The following is a 20,879-nucleotide window of genomic DNA, read 5'->3' as shown; positions in this document are numbered from 1 at the left end:
TGACCCGTAAATCCTAAAACATTTACTCTCTGTTTGCAGGAGTAAGTTTTCTAGTTCCTAACCTAGATCCATCTCAGCAATTCTAGGATCTCCCCAGTATACTACAATAAGTAAAGATCCAGATCGAGAAATAGGCGATAAACCATATGTTCAAGAGCATGGACCAGTTTCAAAAACGTTAATCGAGAAGCATCAAAGGATGAAGGGAACCTGAGGTGCATCAGGACAGCTTCTCCCTTCAGAGGAAGGAGGTGAGACCCAGAGACAGTGAGAGATCTGCCAGTCCTTGTACTACTGATCCTCGCCCTGCCTCCTCCTCTGCTTTTCTAGGCTGCTCCTCTGGGCTTCCAGCTACTCATTCCAGAAGCTCACACAAATGACAACTATGACCAAACCACCAGTCAAGAACGCCTTGCAAAAATGTAAAGCAGGGCTTCCCTGATGGCGCAGTGGTTGAGAATCTGCCTGCCAATGCAGGGGACACCGGTTCGAGCCCTGGTCTGGGAAGATTCCACATGCCGCGGAGCAACTGGGCCTGTGAGCCACAACTACTGAGCCTGCGCGTCTGGAGCCTGTGCTCCGCAACAAGAGAGGCCGCAACAGTGAGAGGCCCGCGCACCGCGATGAAGAGTGGCTCCCGCTCGCCGCAACTAGAGAAAGCCCTCGCACAGAAACGAAGACCCAACACAGCCAAAAATAAATAATAAAATAAATAATAAATAAATAAATTTTAAACATTTCCCTTTAAAAAAAAAAAAAAATGTAAACCAGAACCAACTTTAACACCCTGCCTTGGACTGTACTCAGATCTAGGAAACTCCAAGCACTTCCCAACACCCTGCTTCAGTGTTTCCAAGCTGAGGTGACAAGTGAAACATTTAAACCCTTGGGAAAATCTAGGAAAAAAATTTTGAATGCCAGGTACATAGGGGCCAAGAAATACTACTAATGAAACTAATAAACAGGGGCCAAATTGAAGCCATTGGTGAGACTGTCAGAGAAAACCTTACCGTGCTTGGCAGCCGAGCAGCAGCATCTCGTGGTTGTGAATCAAAATGTACAGAAGAACCAGGAAGGATTTTGCTCTGATGGATGTCGAGGGGCTGTCCAGTAGACGGATAACTGTAGAGACAAAATCCTGTGGGAGACATTAGAATATTTTTTTGAGAAAACATGAAATAAATAGAGCAGTCAACTCTGAGGGTCAATAGACTGTAATAAGCAAACAGATGGCAGAAAATAAAATAATATCAGCTATTGCTTTTGCATTTTTAATTTGTGCTGCTCCCTACACCAAGTTATTAATATGTATGATCTCATTTAAACCTGAAAAGAAGCTATGAAGAGTTGATAATATTATCCCTATTTTAAAGAGGAAAAGGAATCTTGAAAATTTAAGCACTTTGCCCCAATTCACAAAATTGAATTCAAATCCAGGCCAGGCAGATGACAAAGCCTGCTTCTTAACCCCTCCACCACACGACTAGAAGCGTAGCAATAAATAACTAGAACTGAAAGTCACAACTGCATGGAGGCATGAACTTCTGAGCAAACCTGCCCACACAGAGATCAGGTCTCTGGTCTACACAGCTGAGGTCCTACAGACATAAAATAAAAACAATAGCCAGTATGGAACACAAAAGAAAAACCTATATTTCTATAACATTCTTTAATTAAAGGTTTAATACAACACAGAGGAATAAGTGTTGGCAAGTATTAGTGTCATTTTCTCTTCTAACAGACAGATTTGTACATCACTTCAGGTGCCTACTGATATGCAAAAAACTGGAATACACACACACAGCGTTAATGAATGTAAGTAGGCAGAAATATGGAATCGTATTGTTAGCAAGATGGCTACAGAGAGCAGGAACGTAAGTTCCCTAAAGTCTTTGACAGAGGTAAGCACCTAGCAGTGACAATGTGTGTCCAACGTAGATGTAAACAGCTCAATTTTTTGCCGAAGTTCTTTTATATTGAGTGTTATATTGTCAGGCAGGAAGAGTTTACACAGCCAGGTATATGCTTCTATTTAAGGATGGAGATATATCTATACATCTATATAACTATTTATCTGTACCTCTGCATCAGGCTCACCTAGATCCTGAACCAAATAAACTAATTCATCAATTGGAGGAAATAACAGAATGAACACCAAGGTGCCTTTGAGTAATAGATCTGTTTCCACCTTTCCAGTCGACAGTAGAAAGCCCATTTCCCCACAGTCAACTCCCAGTTCTAATTTATACACTGTGGTCCAAGGACCAACACCACAAATCTGTTTCCCACACTAACATTGCTCCCACACATCCACGTGCCTAATTCCAAAACCATTCAAATACCCACTAGCCATGGACTTAAAAACTGTTCCAGATTATAGAAGACTAGAGAGTCATGATAACTGACTGCAATTCGAGATCTGGAAGTTTTGTTTCACGTCAAAGAACATTACTGGGACAACTGCAAAATCTGAAAATGGTCCAGATTAGCAATTTATGTTAAATAAATGTTAGCTTCTTGATTTTTAAATCGATGGCTTATTTTTTAGGGAATATTCAGTGAAGTAATTAGAGGTAAAGGAGCATCAGGTCTGTGACCTCATCTCAAATGGGTAGGAACACACACACATACACACTCTCACTCACTCACTCACATGGTAAAAGATAGAAACTATAAAGCAAATAAGGTAAAACATTAACATCTGGTGAATGTGGGTGCAGGATATAGTGCAATTCTTTGTATTGCACATCCAACACTAAACTCGGCACCTACCCTAAGCGTGATAATCCTACTATGAGGGTCATCAATTCAGTAGCCAAACTTAGAAATCTGAGCACCCTCCTTGACTCTTCTTTCCTCTCTCAGGTGTCCAACTGATACCCAATTTCTATGAGAACAACACTCACACTGTCATTGTCCTATTTCAATGCATCCTTATATCTTTCTTGAATTACTATAGCAGGCTTTGTCTAACTTTGCTTTCTTCCATCTATTCTACAAGTTGCAGCCACACTGATCTTCCATAAGAGCAAATACATTATTCGCCTATAAAATATCCTCAGCAGTTGCTAAAACCCTTGAGAGAAGCTAAAATCCCTTATCACAGCATACAAGGCCCTTCATGATCTAACTTTTTATTACCTTTCCAAAATTACTTATCGCACTACCACTCCTCTCATATACTCCCAACAGTCACCATGAGGAAATAAACCAAGGAAGAGGAGAACACAGGAAAGAGGCAAAGGGAATCCCAGGATGATTCCAGGGTGATAGCTACAATAACCAGGTACAGGGGCTGCCTATTCATAACAGAGTTGGTCAGAAGGCTCCAGGAGAGATCTCTTTAAGGAGAAAAAATTGACAGAATACCTGATGCATCTGAATGCAATCTGAAAACAAAAAGTGATGTAATAAAAGTTTGCTAAATGTTGATCTAACCAAAATTAATACACTGAGTCGTGTGTGGTGGTTCTGTCCTACTTGAAAATAAGCCCTAGACAAATCTAAGATTTAAAAAATAAACACCAAATGATTAAAAGATCTAGAAGATGCCATGGAAGATACAGATACATATTTATACATATTTAAAATCTCAGATTTGAGAAAATGTTCATAAATAATGTATTAGAAAGGAAGAAAAAAAGCATGAGAAATGTGAATACCCAAAAATGTTAAATTCTATATGGAAATAAAACACTATAAATGAACAAAAAAGAATTGCATAAACCAGGTAAGATAATTGTAGCACATTTTATGGATAAATTGCTAAATTTCTTGATATATAAATATCACTAACAACAACACAAAAAGAACTAAGGCAAATAAAAAAAAACTAGGAGCCCTAGAAACAACTGAAACCTCTGATCTCTTCTACATGGAACATTATCCCAGAATAATTTAAGACATTTCAAAATGTACAGAACACAGGACACAAGTTTCATATAAAGCTATTCTAAGAAGGCAACAAAAAGTGAGAATTAAAGTACTTCAGCCAATGAAGAGTCTCCAACTCCACCCAAGCAAAACAAAAAAATGAAGCAGAGGTAATCTGTAATATAACAGCTCAATCAGAAGGAAGTATCATTAAACAAGCATTTATAGACATAAAAAAGGTCCAAAACAGTTAGTTATACAAGAAAAGAAAGTATAGACACTATGCCTTAGGAACACAGATGCAAAAAATCCTCCACAAAATATAAGTTGAATCCAGCAATATATTAAAAGTATAATACATTACACTCAAGTGGGATTTATCCCAGGAATTCAAGACTGGTTCGATGTGTGAAAATCAATCCGTGTAATTCACCATATTAATAGATTAAAAAAGGAAAACCACACAATCACATCAGTTGATAACAAAAAAGCATCTGACAAAATTCAATATCCACTCATGATAAAATCTCTCACCAAACGAGGAATAGAAGGGAACTTCTCCCATCTCAAAAACATCTAGAAAAAAACCTACAACTAACTACTAAATGTTCAAAGATGTGATGCTTCCTCCCACCCTGAAATTGGGAATTAAGCAAGGCTATCCCATCATTCATAATTCAATATTTTTCTGAAAGTCATAGGCAGTGTACAATAAGGACAGAAAAGTAAAAGGTATTCAGATTGGAATGGAAGAAATAGTCTCAGATATCAAGACAATATTGAAAAGCCCAAATAATCTACAAAAAAAAAAAAAACTTCTGAACTAATAAGTGAGTTTTAGCAAGATCTGATATATTTGTATACACTGGAATTTGTACATTCCAGTCGTAATGAACAACTGGAAAACAAATTTTTTTAAAAATAGCTACAACAACAAAAACAAAAGAAATATAGGTATAAACCTAAAAAAATATGCCAAGAATCTGTACACGGTAAACTACAAAACAGTAAGAAAAACATTTTTAAGACATAAATAAAAGACATTTTCTGTTCATGTATTAAAAGACTCAAGATAGTTAATATATATATCAATTCTCCCCAAACTGACTCATAGATTTAATGCAATTCCAATCAAAATCCCAGCAGGATTTTTAGTAGATACAGACAAGCGAATTGTAAAATTTATATGTAAAGGCAAAGCAACTAGCATAAGCACACGATTTTGGGGGATAAAAGATGGGAGAATCACACAATGGTTTTAAGACATCTTAAAAACTACAGTAATCAAAACACTGTGGTATTAACAAAATGACAGACACACAGACTAAGGGAAACAGTAGAGAGTTCAGAAATATTATAGTCAATTGGTTTATGACAAAAGTACAAAGGCAATTTTGGAAAAAAGTTTTTGCTATAAACAACTGGATAGCCACATGTAAAAAACTAAACTTCAACTCATACCTTGCACCATATACAAAAACTAACCCAAAATGGATCATAGAACTGAATGTAAAATGTAAAACCACAAAATCTTAAAAAGAAACAGAGGAGAAAATCTTCATGACCTTAGGTTAGGAAGAATTCTTAGATATAAACCAAAATCGCAATCCATAAAAGAAATAATTGATGAACCCAACTTCATCAAACTTAGAATGTTTCCTCTGGAGAGGTGACTGTAAGAAAAGATAAGCCATATACTAGGAGAAAGTATTTGTTACCAGAATATATAAAGAACTCTCAAAACTCAACATTAAGAAAAGTATTTTTCAAGGACAAAATATTTAAACAGACGTTTCACCAAAGAATGTACACAGATGTCAAATAAACACATGAAAGGATGTTCAATATCATAATCATTACAGTAACACAAATTAAGACACCACAACACATTTATTAGAATGACTAAAATTAAAAATGACAAGTATGTGGAGGAACTAGAATTCTACATACATTGCTTGTGGGAACGCGAAATGGCACAATCATTCTGGAAAATAGTTTGGCAGTTTCATAAAAATGCTAAACACAGGGACTTCCCTGGTGGCACAGTGGTTAAGAATCCACCTGACAATGCAGGGGACATGGGTTCGAGCACTGGTCCGGGAAGATCCCACATGCTGCAGAGCAACTAAGCCCGTGCACCACAACTACTGAGCCCTAGAGCCCGCGAGCCACAACTACTGAGCCCATGTGCCACAACTACTGAAGCCCGCGTGCCTAGAGCCCATGCTCTGTGACGAGAAGCCACTGCAATGAGAAGCCCACGCACTGCAATGAAGAGTAGCCCCGCTCACCGCAACTAGAGAAAGCTGCGTGCAGCAACGAAGACCCAACGCAGCCAAAAAAAAAAAGTTAAACACATATCTATCATATATGCCCCAGACACTGCATATCATTTCACTTAATGAAAACTTATGTTCACAGAAAAATCTACATGTAAAAGTTGATAGCAACATTACTCATAAGAGTCAAAAATTGGAAACAATCCTTAAGTCCCTGAACAGGTACATGGATAAATAAACTGTGGTATATCCACATAAAGGAATAGTACTCAGCAATCAAAAGGAATGAACTAATGGTACACACAACAACACGCAGGAATCTCAACTGCATGATGTTAAGTAAAAGAAACCAGTCTCAAAGATTACATACTATAGGATCCCACTTATATAACATTCTGGAAAAGGTAAAACCATATGGGCATCACTGAATGCCAGGGACTGGGATGGGACATGGTTTACCTAAAAAAGGGAGCAGCACAAGGTCATTCTTTGGGATGTTGGAATTGTTCTGTATCTTTCTTGTGGTGGTGACAAGAGTCTATGCATGTGTTAATCCTCGTACAACTACACTCCAAAAAAATATGAATTGCATTCTGTATAAATTTTATATATAAATCAATACATATACACACACAATCAGGCAAATTCAAGCAAAAACGAAAGGAGAAAGTTTGTTCCTGATATACAAAGAATTACATAATGATTTTTCCTGACATATAGGATAGAATTTAGGCCAAAAAGAAGTAAACAACAAACAACACTTTTTAATGCCAAAGGCCACCATTCACAACACATACACAACAGTATTGAATACACTAATGAAGGTTATGCCTTACATAGTACAGTGAACACCTTTAAAAAGTGAAGACTACAGGACGTGGAAGAAGGAATAGAAGACTTAACCACACTACTCTCAGTCCAAGACTGTCAAGAGAACAAAAATAAGTAAGGATATAGAAGACCTAAATGACATAAGTAAAAGATTAGATATCATGGATATGTATTAAAATTTAGACTCAAATAATAGAAAACGTACCTTTTTCTTAAATATGAAATGTTCCTTTAAGGTAACTACATAATAGGTGATAAAGAAAATCTTAATAGAATCCATAAAGTAAAAATAACTGTGATGATCACAGTGCTGTAAAAGTAATAAAAAAAAATCAATAATCCAAAAGGCCCTTCTACCTAGAAAATTTTAAAACACTCTATTAAACACTCCTTGAGTAAAGGAAAAATGCAAACCAAAATTGCAGAATTTTAAAAAATAATAGTAAAAACACTATATATAAGAATCTATAGGATACAATTAAAGCAGTCATCAGAAGAAAACGTGACCTGCAAATACATTTGTAAATTAAAATCAAAGAAGTGTGTGAACTAAATTCCCAACACAAAAGGCTGAAAAAAGAACAAGGTAAAGCAAAATGAAGCAAAGGGAGAAAATAAATATGCAAGCAGAAACTAACAAGGTAAAAGGAAAAAAAGGGAAATGATAAATCAAAATGCTGCCTTTGAAAAATATCAACAAAATAGATAAAGCACTCACTAAATTAATCAAGAAAAAGGGGAGACAGCAAAGATACACAAAAAGAAAAATTACCATTGCCTAACCTCAATTTAATGGTGTGAAAGTCAGCTATGTTATGTATAGAAGTAGTTCATGTTTTATTGCTGTATAATATTCCATGGTGTGAACACAGAAAATGTATATACCCATTTTACTCTTGGACATTTGGGTTGTTTGGAGTTTGGAACCACAAAGAGTAAAGCTGTTATGGACATTCTTATATGTGTCTTTCTGTAAACACATAAATATGTGTTCTGATTAAGAATGACAAAAATACAGAACAATTTAAGAAAGAACTTAAAAGAGAAATGTATGCTTTACACAAAGAAAACTATAGATTGTTCTGGAGCGATAAGAAAACGCTGGAAAAAATGAAGCAGCAGCTTAATATAGTGGTAAAGAACTTGTAATCTGGAGCCAAGAAACCTGAGTGCGAGTGCCACAGTGTTTGACAGAATAGCATGTCGGAGATGATTACACACACACATTTCATAGGCTTGATATAATGACTGAAGAAACACCTTTTTGTCCAACTAGATACTAGAAAATATCATAAAGCATAAAGCCGCAAGAATTCCATTTTTGAAATTTGTATGGAAATACAAATAAAACAAAAGAAAGAGCAAAACATTCACAAGTATATTTAAGACTTCAACAAATAAAAAAGATAAAGGACAGACTTCATCTAATGATATCCTTACTTTACTACCTTTACTAGAAAGACTCTCAACAGGTTGTGAAAATTTTAAATAACAGGGGAAAACAAACTTATGATACTATGTATCTGTCAAAATAGATACGCAACCTTGGAAAGAGTATTTGAAATATTTGAAACTTTTTACAAAGAATCGATATCTTTAGGTATAAATAACTTTTACCAATATAACTTTTATGAACACTCTAGTGTAAAAAATTACAGAAATAAGCAAACGACTAATCAAAGGATTCTAAACTGCCTACAAGCAAATAAATCATGTACCCTCACTGGTAGGCAAAGAAATGCAAATTTAGGAAGAATAAGAATCTGTTTTAAAATGAAGCAGACTAGCAAAGATGAGCTGGCATGCTCATGGGTAAATGGATAAATCTCAAATATAGTTCATATGAGAGTAAGTGTTCAACATTTCCTCTAGCTGGTAGCAAAGTGAGTTGTTACTTCTCCAAAACCTTAAAAATGTTATTTTCTTCTGACACAGTTGTTCTATCTCAAGAATTTTAGCCTAACCAAGTGATGAACAAAAGAGCTCTGAGAAGAAGAATGTTCATGGTAGTACTGTTTATAAGACAAACAAAAATAGAAACCACCTTAACATCCCAAAATAGGGAATTTGTTAAATCATAATTGTAGCAAAGATTGCATCTACCCATATCCCGTTTTACCTTCTTTCATTACAAACACTAATGATGCATGTGGGGAGGGCAGGTGGAGTAGGAAAGGGAAGTCACAGAAGTAACACTACATGATTTCCAAAGCCAGCTTTGAAAGGCCATGCGGCTTCTGCCTGGTTCTCTTAGGACACTCTCTCTTGGAACCCAGCCACTATGCTGTGAGGAAGCCCAAGCAGCCTTTAGGGGCCCACGTGGAAAGCAACTGAGGCTCCCAGCCCACAGCCCAGTAGGGTTCCCAGGGAACAGGGAGCACCAACTTTCCAGTCATCTGAGTGAGCCTTCTGGAAAGTTTATTCTCCAGCTCCCACTCAATCTTTCCCAATCTTGCCCAAATTACAGATTGGTGAGCAAAATAAATTACTGCTCTTGTTTAAGCCACTACATTTTGAAGTAGTTACACAGCAAGAGATAAGTGAAATATAGCTTAAGCATATGACGAAAGAGGAAAATTTTCCAGGTGCAACAAAAGTTTCGTACAGCAACGGGCATAATTTTAAAAACACAGATATGTCACTAAGAAGTGATGATAAGGTCTACTGTATTTCTTATTGATGGAGTGTTACGCAGCCATTACTAACAATCTGGCAAAACTAAAATAATGCCTATTATTTTGAGTGAAACAAACTAGACAAACTGCAGCAAACACCTGAAGATAAAAGAAACTGCATACAAGATTTGTTTCTAACATAGTAATTCCAAGTCCCTTAGAAGATACAATATATTACAGACTCTAAATTTGGATCTAAACCTACAAGCATCTTGTGCCCTAAATAAATTCTCATTTAGTCATTTCAGAAAAACTAAATGAACAGTACTGACTGACTCCCTAAAACTAACTGCCCAGGGCACCATATTTAATCTTAAGCAACATGCACCAGACCTCCAGAACAGTATTAATCTTACAACACTGAGGAAGGAAGATTACAGGCTGCAGGCAAAGACTAGTGCCAAGGATGAATAATCAAAGCTACTTTAGAGAACCAAAAATGACCTCGGGTCACTTCAGTTTGCAATCCACTATGTATTCAGCTTTGATTTAAATTCATCTTGCCATTTGGCTCAACATAACTAAATTTTACACGTGGAGAAGAAAAAAAAAAAGCAGAAGCTGTTTAGGTCTACAGCCCAAATCACAGAACAACGAGTTCATGTCCAACATTCAAATGGTTCTTGGCAGTGATTTCAGAATGGACATACATACGTAATGTAAAGATGGTGTGATGAAACGTTCACAATGTGAGGAACTGGTCGAAATATATGAAGCTTCCATCATAAAGAAAATGATATCTTGATCAAAAGTAAGCAAAAGGATAAAAACCCCTCCAGTACATATCATAAGGGCAAAATTATGAGATAAATAAAAAATAATGACGATGTAGAGAATGTCCAAGTTATTTATTTATTTCTCAAGAGGTAAAACTGATCTGTTTCAATCAACTGTCACAGGTGAAAATCAATGAGCACAGCCTGGCCATCAAATGATAATAGCCTCAAAAAAAAAAAAAAAGAGAAATCATGTGGATAATACACTGACACGATTTTCCCATTTAATGTTGATGGAAGTGAAAAATGTACTGATTAAATCTAAAATTGTTTTTGGTTTACACTTTCCTTAAAGAAGTTTAGCCAAGTAGCTTAGTAAAATGTTTGTGTTTTTTTTCACACACACACACTGTATTTTATTTTTACAAGAGATAAATAGACTGACACCAAGCATTGTACATGGATGACCACAACAAAAGCAACAATGATTGCAATTACCAAACCTGAAACACACTCATACTATGTCATAATATTGACATTCAGTCCAGTAATCCTCCACTGTAACAGCTCCTTTACTTTGCAGTGAAAATTGATTTGTATATTCTTTGCCTCTGAGTCCTTGTGGGATTTTTTTTTTTAATTCAAACAGAAAGTCACAAAAATTATACTCATCCTCATCAGTTCACTCAGTCCCATGTAATTAATTTTTTTTTCATCTTGATCTTTTGTTAGCACTTTTATGAGTTCATCAGTTTTTCATTAGAGTTCTGAAAATGCTTATTCATTCAGTTCAGCAGTATAGTCAGTTACCAGAAACCTGTACTTGTCAGAGTCTTTTCCATGAATTTCTTGAAGATGAAACCCTTTTATAGGAACATATTTGCAAAAGCATCAGAGTACAGTAAAATGTTTCTTATAGAACACATTTATTAACGTAGACAAAAAAATGTCAATACAAAGTCATGTTATTAATATGCATAAACTAATTACCATATTTTAAATTAGCAACCATTGAGTCAGGATGACTAGTGATTTTGTGAGGAAAAAAAACCTGAGCTGACTTAGCTTTCAAATTTTTCAAAGTTTTATATGCATGAAATTTCATAGTGATCTTCCATAGTACTTCCAAACAACATAAGCAATCTGCACCTTCTGGCTTACTATTAATCACTGTTGTGCTACTTGGTCAAAACATGAAACCTGAAGCAACAGCTTCAGTCAAACTAGACTGCTAAAATAAAAATGGACAGCAGCTCCTGTCAAAATTAGCAAGTAAGACAAAAATTAGAAAGGCAGTATCCGTAGTCAGTAACACCCAGAAGGAAATCATCTTACCAACGAGCATGAACAAACCCACCTGTGAAACACGGTATGACTTTAAAAAGTAATGTTTAAATTGTTAAGTGACCCCAAAGCATATGAAGTGCAATGTATGCATCACTGATTATGCAGTTACAAAGTACATTCAAGGTCACATACCTCAAAAAAAAAAAAAAATAACTGAGGCAGATGTTTGAATCCATGTAACTTGTAAACAAGTTGATGTGAGTATACTACGCTCAATTAATTGAAATATAGCAGAGTAGGGTTCCCGGGGTTTTATATATTTTCAATTGTCTAACATCAAGAATTGGGCACTGGGTTGTTTTGTTTGTTTTTAATTTTTATTTTAATTTTATTTTTATTTATGTATTTATTTTTGGTTGCATTGGGTCTTCGTTGCTGCACGGCTTTCTCTAGTTGCAGCGATCGGGGGCTACTCTTCGTTGCGGTGCGTGGGCTTCTCATTGTAGTGGCTTCTCTTGTTGCAGAGCTCGGGCTCTAGGTGTACAGGCTTCAGTAGTTGCGGCTCGCGGGCTCAGTAGTTGTGGCTCGCGGGCTCTAGAGCACAGGCTCAGTAGTTGTGGCGCACGGGCTTAGTTGCTCCGCAGCATGTGGGATCTTCCCAGACCAGGGGTCGAACCCGTGTCCCCTGCATTGGCAGGTGGATTCTTAATCACTGCGCCACCAGGGAAGTCCCACATTACTTGGTCTTCTTAACTTATTCAAACATTTCTTGGTTGTCTAAAGCTCATTCTCTGACAGATTCCTCAGGAAGAGCTCATGGGAACTGATCTCTTCCATGTTCATACATCTACCTGTGGTCTCTGTAACAGAACACCCAAGATGCTGAATATAAAATCCTTGATGAGAGACTCTGGGAGGAGCAGCTAAGATAGTGCTTAATTTTACTTAAAATTTTATCCTAAAGGAATAACTACAGATGTCCATGTGAAAGGATTTAGCCATAAGAATGTTCTCCCTGGCAAAAAAAAAAGGAAATTTTAAAATGTGCAGTAGTGAACTGCTGGAATGCATTGGGATACCTTCACATGATGGAACGTCATAACACTTTAAAAACAATATTGAAGAGTTATACTGAGTTAGACACACATTCCCAACATCACTGAATAGGAAAAATATGAACAAATAGTATACAACTGATCCAATTACTGTAAAAAGATTCTAATAGCATGTATATGTGGCAGCAGGGAGAAGGAAATTCGTGAATGTCTGTGTATGTGTACACATATATGCACAATAAATATGAATTTGAAAGATATATATCAAAATTTTTGAAGAGATTATTCTAGGATGGTTAAGCAGTTTATTTTAGTCTTCTGTATTCTATATCTCAAATATTCTGGATTTTCAATACTAAACTAAAATTCATAAAAGTTATAAACATAATCTGATAAAAATAAATTAAAATGGCATTAGCTACTTTAAGTTTCTAGATATTATAATTAAGGGAAATTGCAATGACCTCATCCAATACCTGTCTTCCTAGTAAAACAGCAGCAAACACCTTTATGCACTCCCAAACTCCTCCAGCCCCAGATCTTCAAGATCGAATATTTGTAGGACACATTAAGAGCTTGGAAGAATCAGAAAAATAAAACTACAAAGTAAACCAGGAATTTTTTTTTTAAATCACTTTACAGGGCAAAGATTAGTAAATAAACTCACACCTAACTTACAAGGTTTTCTCTTATGCCTGGTCAGGCCTTCCAGAAGCTTCTTGCTGAGAGTCATTCAAGTATCTGAATGGTGAAAAGGTTATCAATTCCCTACATCTAGTGACGATGCAAGAATTACTTACAAAGCACCATCTACCACGGGTTCAGAAAGTATCCTATTAAGAGTTTCATTTGTTTTTTCTTTCTTGAAAACAGGGTGGAAAAACAGTTTGTCACTTTTTGTTTTGCCCAATTTTCCTATTTACTTGAATATGCGGAACACATGATTTGTAACTCAAGAGAGTTCCCTTGTCACCATGGCTGTGAACACTTTTCACACCATCACAAGTAAATGGTACTCTCATCATCTACCTTTCTAGAGAACAATTTAGCATTGTTTATGCACAGCCTTCTAAGTGTGCATAACACCTGTGGTAATCTGCAAGCAGCAGACACAAAGTTGTATGTAAACAGGATGCTCACTGCATCAGAGTGAGTGCAAACCAAACAGTCAGAGGCAAACAGGTCAACAGTGGGAGAAGGGTTAAATTACCATAGTGGCACAAAATGAAAAATTATATAGTAATTTTTTAAATGTTCTTACGGTATATTTAATGACATATTCATGAAAATGATAAATCGACACATTTTTATCATAATTTTATAAATGTATGCATAAAATTCATAGACATATGGACCAAAGACTAAGAAGAGATAAACCCACATGGCAACGGTAATTAGCTCTAGGTAGTGAGATTACAGTCGATTTTGTTTTCTTCTTTAGGTTCTTCTAAATTTTCTGCAGTAAATAGTAATTTCTCTTATTTAAAAGGAATGGCATGGACCTCTTTTGGGGACTGAATTTCAACAACAAAAAAATATCACCATATGGAGGCATCAATCCCCCAAAAAGAACAGGTGCAGTTCTTTCTCCCTGTCCAGCAGGAAGCAGTAAGCCTGGTATTTGTTCCTGGGTTCCTTCCTCTTCCACTCATTCCAGACCATTAACAAGCAAGCACTTGAAAAAAACACAATTAGCAATACTAAGATTGGTAAACCTGCCCCTAAAACACACACCTATATACAAATATTTGTACTTTTCTTTAAGTAAAGATAAAACAATGGCCATTGTGTCGAAACCCCTAAGGAAGGCCAGTATCACAGCCGTACATGAGCCGGGTCTTCTTCCACCGCCCAGCCTCTTTCTATGTCCCCTCCTCACTGCTCACTGCGTTCAGCACTGCTGGCCTTCCTTCTCCTCCTGGGTCTCCCCATGACCCCCCACACCTCAGGGAAGCTGAACTACAAAGTTCTTCCTGCAGAGGTTCACACACACACTCCCTCTCACTGAGGGCTCAGCTGGAACAACACCTCCTCAGAGAGGCCCTCCCTGACTTCCCTCCCAGCAAATGGTGTTTGGCTCCACTCCCTGCACACTTCCCCTTGCAAGACACTCTATCAACATCATCCTGTGTAATGCTCTTCGGGGCACTAACACTATCTGAAATTATTCTGTTTCCTTGTTTATTGCCTGGCCTGAGCATCAGCTTTAGCATTTATAAACTCCATGAACTTGACAAAATCGCTCAACACACTGTCTCATTTGAGAATAACCCAGGGTTATAAGTCACTAAGTGTCTGGCCTATAATAAATGTTCGCTATAATGGTAAATTGTTTTAATTTAAAACAACAGAACCTTACCTTTTAAATGACAATTCACTGTATATTACTGAGTGGCCATAGATACATTTTAAAGATTATAGGACAAGACAGAAAAGATGCAGAATGGTTAGAGGCCTCAGCACCTGAGGATCAATATATCAATGAGTTTGCTGGGTTTTCTCTCGGTCTCATACATCCCAGATTGGGTGCTGGATAATCCAGGAGCCAAACAGCACACACACACAAATACACAGGAAAAATCAGCTCTCTCAAGCCAAAGGATCAGGAAAGGGGCAGCGTGGAAAGACCAAAAACATTAAGACAATAGCTACTCTACTCTAGCCAAACACCATGGAAAGACGATGGTCCCCTTCAGCAAAGGGCAAGAGGAGAGACTAGCCTCCTACCCTCACATGGCCATAACAAGGCACCCCAACACTCTTCCCTGCCAGGGAAACAGAAAGGATCAAGAGAGAGCTGGGACTTTCATCCCAACCTAGCAATAACAAGGCCCCCTGGCCCCAACCACGGTATCAGTAGAGATACTGATGGGACGCCTGGACCTCCACCCATTTATAGCAGTAATGATGTTCCCCTCCTTCTTTCTGCTGGGATGGCATTAGAGGAGGCAAGTGGGAAGGCTTCACCTTTACCACCTTCCACCAGGAATGGGGCGCCCACCCCTACCCAACCAGTGCCAGTGGAGGAATAATGAGGAGTCCTTCCTCCTACCAGCCAGGGGGGCATCAGAAGAAGCCTAGTGGAAAGCCTGGGTTCCCACCCTTGCCCAGCAGTAAGGAGGGGCTCTACCACACCCCTGGGGTGTCAACAGAAGTTCACAGGGGAACCTGGACTTTCACCCCAACCTGGAAGGAACAAAGCATCACCATCCTTCCTCGGCCAGTTCAGTGTCAGAGGAGGCCTACTAAAACAGAAGATTTAAATAAAATTCAGAGTCTTAAAACATAACACCCAAAATATACAATGGATATAGAGCTTCTGTTTAACAAGTTGACAGAGTTCTGGAGCTCTGTTTCACAACAATCTGAATCTACTTAACACTCCTAACTGTACACTTAAGAATGGTTAACGATAAATTTTATGTTTTTTGCCACAACTTAAAAAAAATGTTTAAGTGCCGGTATCAGTTAAAATCAAAAGATTATTTCTCATTTAATACATGTAATTATTCAATCATTTATTTAAGATACATGGAATATTAAACATTATAAAACAATTACAAAATCATATTAATTAGTGCATATTATTTTACTACCTTTGTGAAATATCTTAAACTCAATAAATCCAAGAAAAATAAAACTCTCAGCCTCTCTTACCACAATTTACACAGCAAAACTACTCAAGTGGTACTTTTTCTAATACAATGACTTGGAAAATTTAATAGCAAAAAATTAGATACACAAACTATACTTTCTCTGAGGCTCAAATTTCTTCACAGAATTAAATCAGATTAATTAAAGGCAAAAAGTGGATTGCTTTCTATTTTGACTTTCAAGATCAAGTTTACTATGTAAGCCTGACAATTATTAATTACTGAAATTTTTAGTTTTATAAAAAAACAAATTTAACGTGTTGCATTTCATGCAGGAGAAACATGGCAAACACAATATTTAAGTGGCCCCATTCCACACTTCCTAGCAGTGTTACCTTCACCATGTTGTACAAAACTCCAATTTGACAGTTTTCTCCCCTCAGAAAAAGGGTAATTGGCCCAATAAGTATAAAGAATACTGCATACTACATTACCCTCATGAAGATTCATAATACACATGAGCACACGAAAAACTGGAAAAGGTTGTACAGTTGGAAATATGTCTGACTCATTGCTTTCCAAATGTGTATATAACCATGGTCCACTTTTTTCACCTGTTAACACCTCACTGAACACTAATGTTCAAGGGCAGGGCTTCTCCAACCATAAAGTTCCAACAAATCCTCGAGAGACCTCATTAAAATGTCAATTCTGATTCAGCAGGTATGGGTGGGGCCTGAGGGTCTGCGTATCCAACATGCTCCCAGGTGATGCAATGTTTCTGGTCCAGGGATCACTCCTTAGCAGGCGCTAGAGAAGACACTTTGAGGAAAGCTACTACAGAGACTTCTTTGTAACTATGTAGTTTTCTGATACGAACTGAATACTTACAAACTCTATACTCCATAAAATAAAGGAATATCAAAGAATTGGCAGGAGACTAAGTTAAAAACAAGAGAAAGGGAGCTCTGAAGGTTATGTGTACTGGAAGGGTATTAGGACAAGGAAAGGAATGAAAATGAGTCAGGGTAAGCAGAGAATATAAAGGGACCCCTCCTTAAGGCAGGCAAGGGATATGGGAAAAGAGATAAGGGCTGAGGACAAGGAGGCATAAGAAATATTAGCATGTAGGAAGGACTCATAAATTTTCTAACTTTTCATTACTAAAATGGGACAAGCGGGCAGAGCCATTTACCAGATTTCTATTTTAATCACTAAAAGACTCTTATAACATCTTCAGATGAATGGCTTGTGGTACAGAGGTTTGGCAAAGTTCAAAAGGCCCCTTGAGATGAAAAATAAATTCTACAGAGATACATTGCTTATTGAGCCACTAAAACTGTAGGAGAACACAACAATTTTTAAAGTAGAATAATAGGTCAAACCTTTTCTTGGATTAGCCTCTGAAGATGAATCCCACAGGACAGCATAGCACTGAATAAGGTCAACAAGTACTGCTGGACTCTGCAGACGGCAGAGGCCAGGGAGTTTATTACTGAGGTCAGTCCCACCTTCTCAATAACATTCTGGAAGGCAGTAGGAGAATGGCGAGTGATTCTACACAAGGCCTGCAGGGACAGGAGAACAGATCCATCAGACTACTCCAAGCCCATGAACCAGTCCCCTGAAAGAGAACAAATACTTCTGTGGAAAGGAGTAGAAGGTGTTTCCCTTGCTCCTTCATTACTTACCTTGGCATAAGAAATTTGGACAATTTCAACACATGTAAAATTAAAACAATAATCCAGCTACCAATAAATACTTAAGTTGCTGTAAAACATGAGAAACTCTTACAATGATCATATGCATTATGAGTTAACTAAAACGATAAAATAATTCATGAGTCTACACAGAAAAACTTTAATAAAAAACATTAAGATAAGCCTTCTTTGTGCAGAAACTAAGCTCAGGGTTGAAAAAATAGTCATAAAAGTAAGTATTTGTTTATTGTTTAGTATGCAAAAAACATGATCTGAGAATATCTGAAGACTACCTCATTTAATCCTTCCAAATAACATATATGAAAGGTATTATTATTAACCCCATTTTATAGGTGATAAAACTAAGGCACAGAATATTTAAGTAACTTGCTCAAAGGCATATAGCTAGTAAATGGCAAAGCTAGAATTCAAACCAAGGTAATCAGACCCCTGAGCTACTCAATTGCTCATAGACTATCAAAAATGAAACTTCAAATTAATAAACTAATAGAATTTAATGTGTTGCAATAGAAATGGGCTCAATTATGCTTGGAAAGGCAGGAAAAGCAAGTCAACAAAAGCTACATAAGGAAAATGATAATTGAGTCGGCTTTTGAAGGTGAGTGGGAAAGTAAGGTGAAAACGTAAGTAAAGAAAATTCTAGCCAGAGAGAGAGGACAAGTATTCACATGGAGACACGAAGAGCAGAGCAGGTTCTCGGAAGGGAAATTTGTCTGATGCATCTCTCAGGTGAAGGACAGACAGAGAGAGTAGTAAAGAAGGGAAAATGATGACCCATCTACTGAAGAGATTGTCTTTTCCCCATTGTATATTCTTACCTCCTTTGTCGCAGGTTGATTGACCATAGGTGCATAGGTTTATTTCCAGGCTCTCTATTCTGTTCCATTGATCTATGTGTCTGTTTTTTGTGCCAGTACCATACTGTTTTGATTACTGTAGCTTTGTAGTATAGTCTGAAGCCTGGGAGGGTGGTACCACCAGCTTCATTCCTTTTTCTCAAGATTGCTTTGGCAATTAGGGATCTTTTGTGGTTCCACACGAATTTTAGGATTATTTGTTCTAATTCTGTGAAAAATGTTGTATTTTGATAGGAATTGCATTAGATCTAATAGATTGCTTTACACAGTATGGCCATTTTGATAATATTAATTCTTCCAATCCAAGAGCATGGGATACCTTTCCATTTCTTTGAATCATCTTCAATTTCCTTCATCAGTGTTTATAGTTTTCAGAGTATAGGTCTTTCACCTCCGTGGTTAAGTTTATTCCTAGGTATTTTAGTATTTTTGATGTGATTTTATTTTATTTTTTAATTTTAATTTTTTGGCCACATGACATGCAGGATCTTAGTTCCCCGACCAGGGATCAAACCTGCATCCACTGCAGTGGAAGCTTGGAGTCTCAACCACTAGACCACCAAGGAAGTCCCTTGATGTGATTTTAAAAGGGATTTTTTTTTTTAATTTCTCTTTCTGATAGTTCATTATTAGTGTATAGAAAAGCAACAAATTTCTGTATATTAATTTTGTATCCTGAATCTTTACTGAATTCACTTATTACTTCTAATAGTTTTCTGGTAAAGACTTTATGTTTTTCTATGTAAAGTATCATGTCATCTGCAAATAGTGACAATTTACTTCTTCCCTTCCAATTTAGATGATGCCTTTTATTTATTTTTCTTACCTGATTGCTATGGCTAGAACCTCCAATACAGTAGTGTTAAATAGGGGTGGTGAGAGTGAACATCCTTGTCTTATTTCTGAATTTAGAGGAAAAGCTTTCAGCTTTTCACCACTGGGTATAATGGTAGTGTGGATTTGTCATAAATGTCCTTTATAATGTTGAGATATGTTCCCTCTATACCCACTTTAACGAAAGTTTTTAGCATGAAGGGATGTTGAATTTTGTTGAATGCTTTTTCTGCATCTATTGAGATTATCATGTCATTTTTATTCTTCCTTTTGTTAATGTGGTGCACCTTACTGATTGATTTGCAAATGTTGAACCATCCTTGCATCCCTAGAATAAATCCAACTTGATTACGGTGTATGATCCTTTTTATATACTGTTGGATTTGTTCTGAAAATATTTTGTTGAGAATTTCTGCATCTATATTCATCAAAGGTATTGGCCTGTTATTTTTTGTAGTGTCTTTGTCTGATTTAGGTATCAGGCTAATGTTGGCCTCACACCTGTCAGAATGTCTATCATCAAAATGTCTACGGGACTTCCCTGGTGGCGCAGTGATTAAGAATCCACCTGCCAATGCAGGAGACACAAGTTCGAGCCCTGGTCCGGGAAGATCCCACATGCCATGGAGCAACTAAGCCCATGCGCCACAACTGCTGAGCCTGCACTCTAGGGCCCTCAGGCCACAACTACTGAGCCCGTGTGCCACAATTACTGAAGCCTGCGCACCCTAGAGCCCGTGCTCCGCAACAAGAGAAGCCACCGCAATGAGAAGTCCGCACACCGCCATGAAGAGTAGGCCCCACTCGCCACAACTAGAGAAAGCCTGTGCGCAGCAATGAAGACCCAACGCAGCCAAAGAAATAATTTTAAAAAAAGGTCTACAAATAACAAATGTTGGAGAAGATGCGGAGAAAAGGGAACCCTTATACACTATTGGTGGAAATGTAAATTGGTGCATCTGCTATGGATGTTCCTCAAAACTCTAAAAACAGAACTACCACATGACTCAGCAACTCCACTCCTGGGTATATATCTAGAAAAAAGTGAGAACACTAATTCGAAAACATAGATGCACCCCAATGTTCACAGCAGCACTATTTACAATACCCAAGATATGAAAGAAACCCAAACAACAGATGAGTGGATAAAGAATATGT

At 37.2% G+C, this 20,879-nt stretch overlaps 1 protein-coding gene across 4 annotated transcripts in view; it reads right to left on the bottom strand.

Annotated features, from left to right (window-relative positions):
• The window catches only part of ULK4 (unc-51 like kinase 4), a 539,805-nt gene that overhangs the window by 404,937 nt on the left and 113,989 nt on the right, over positions 1-20,879 (bottom strand). For all 4 annotated transcript variants that reach the window (XM_059939363.1, XM_059939366.1, XM_059939365.1 and 1 more), the window contains 2 exons: positions 17,695-17,877; positions 1,011-1,138 (listed from right to left, as the gene is read on the bottom strand). In XM_059939363.1, the coding sequence (XP_059795346.1) occupies positions 1,011-1,138; positions 17,695-17,877 (311 nt within the window). The remainder of the gene's footprint in view (positions 1-1,010; positions 1,139-17,694; positions 17,878-20,879) is intronic.

The sequence above is a fragment of the Balaenoptera ricei genome, chromosome 11 (genome assembly GCF_028023285.1).
Source record: "Balaenoptera ricei isolate mBalRic1 chromosome 11, mBalRic1.hap2, whole genome shotgun sequence".
NCBI classification, from domain to species: Eukaryota; Metazoa; Chordata; class Mammalia; order Artiodactyla; family Balaenopteridae; genus Balaenoptera; species Balaenoptera ricei.
This window is presented reverse-complemented; position numbering and strand designations above follow the sequence as displayed.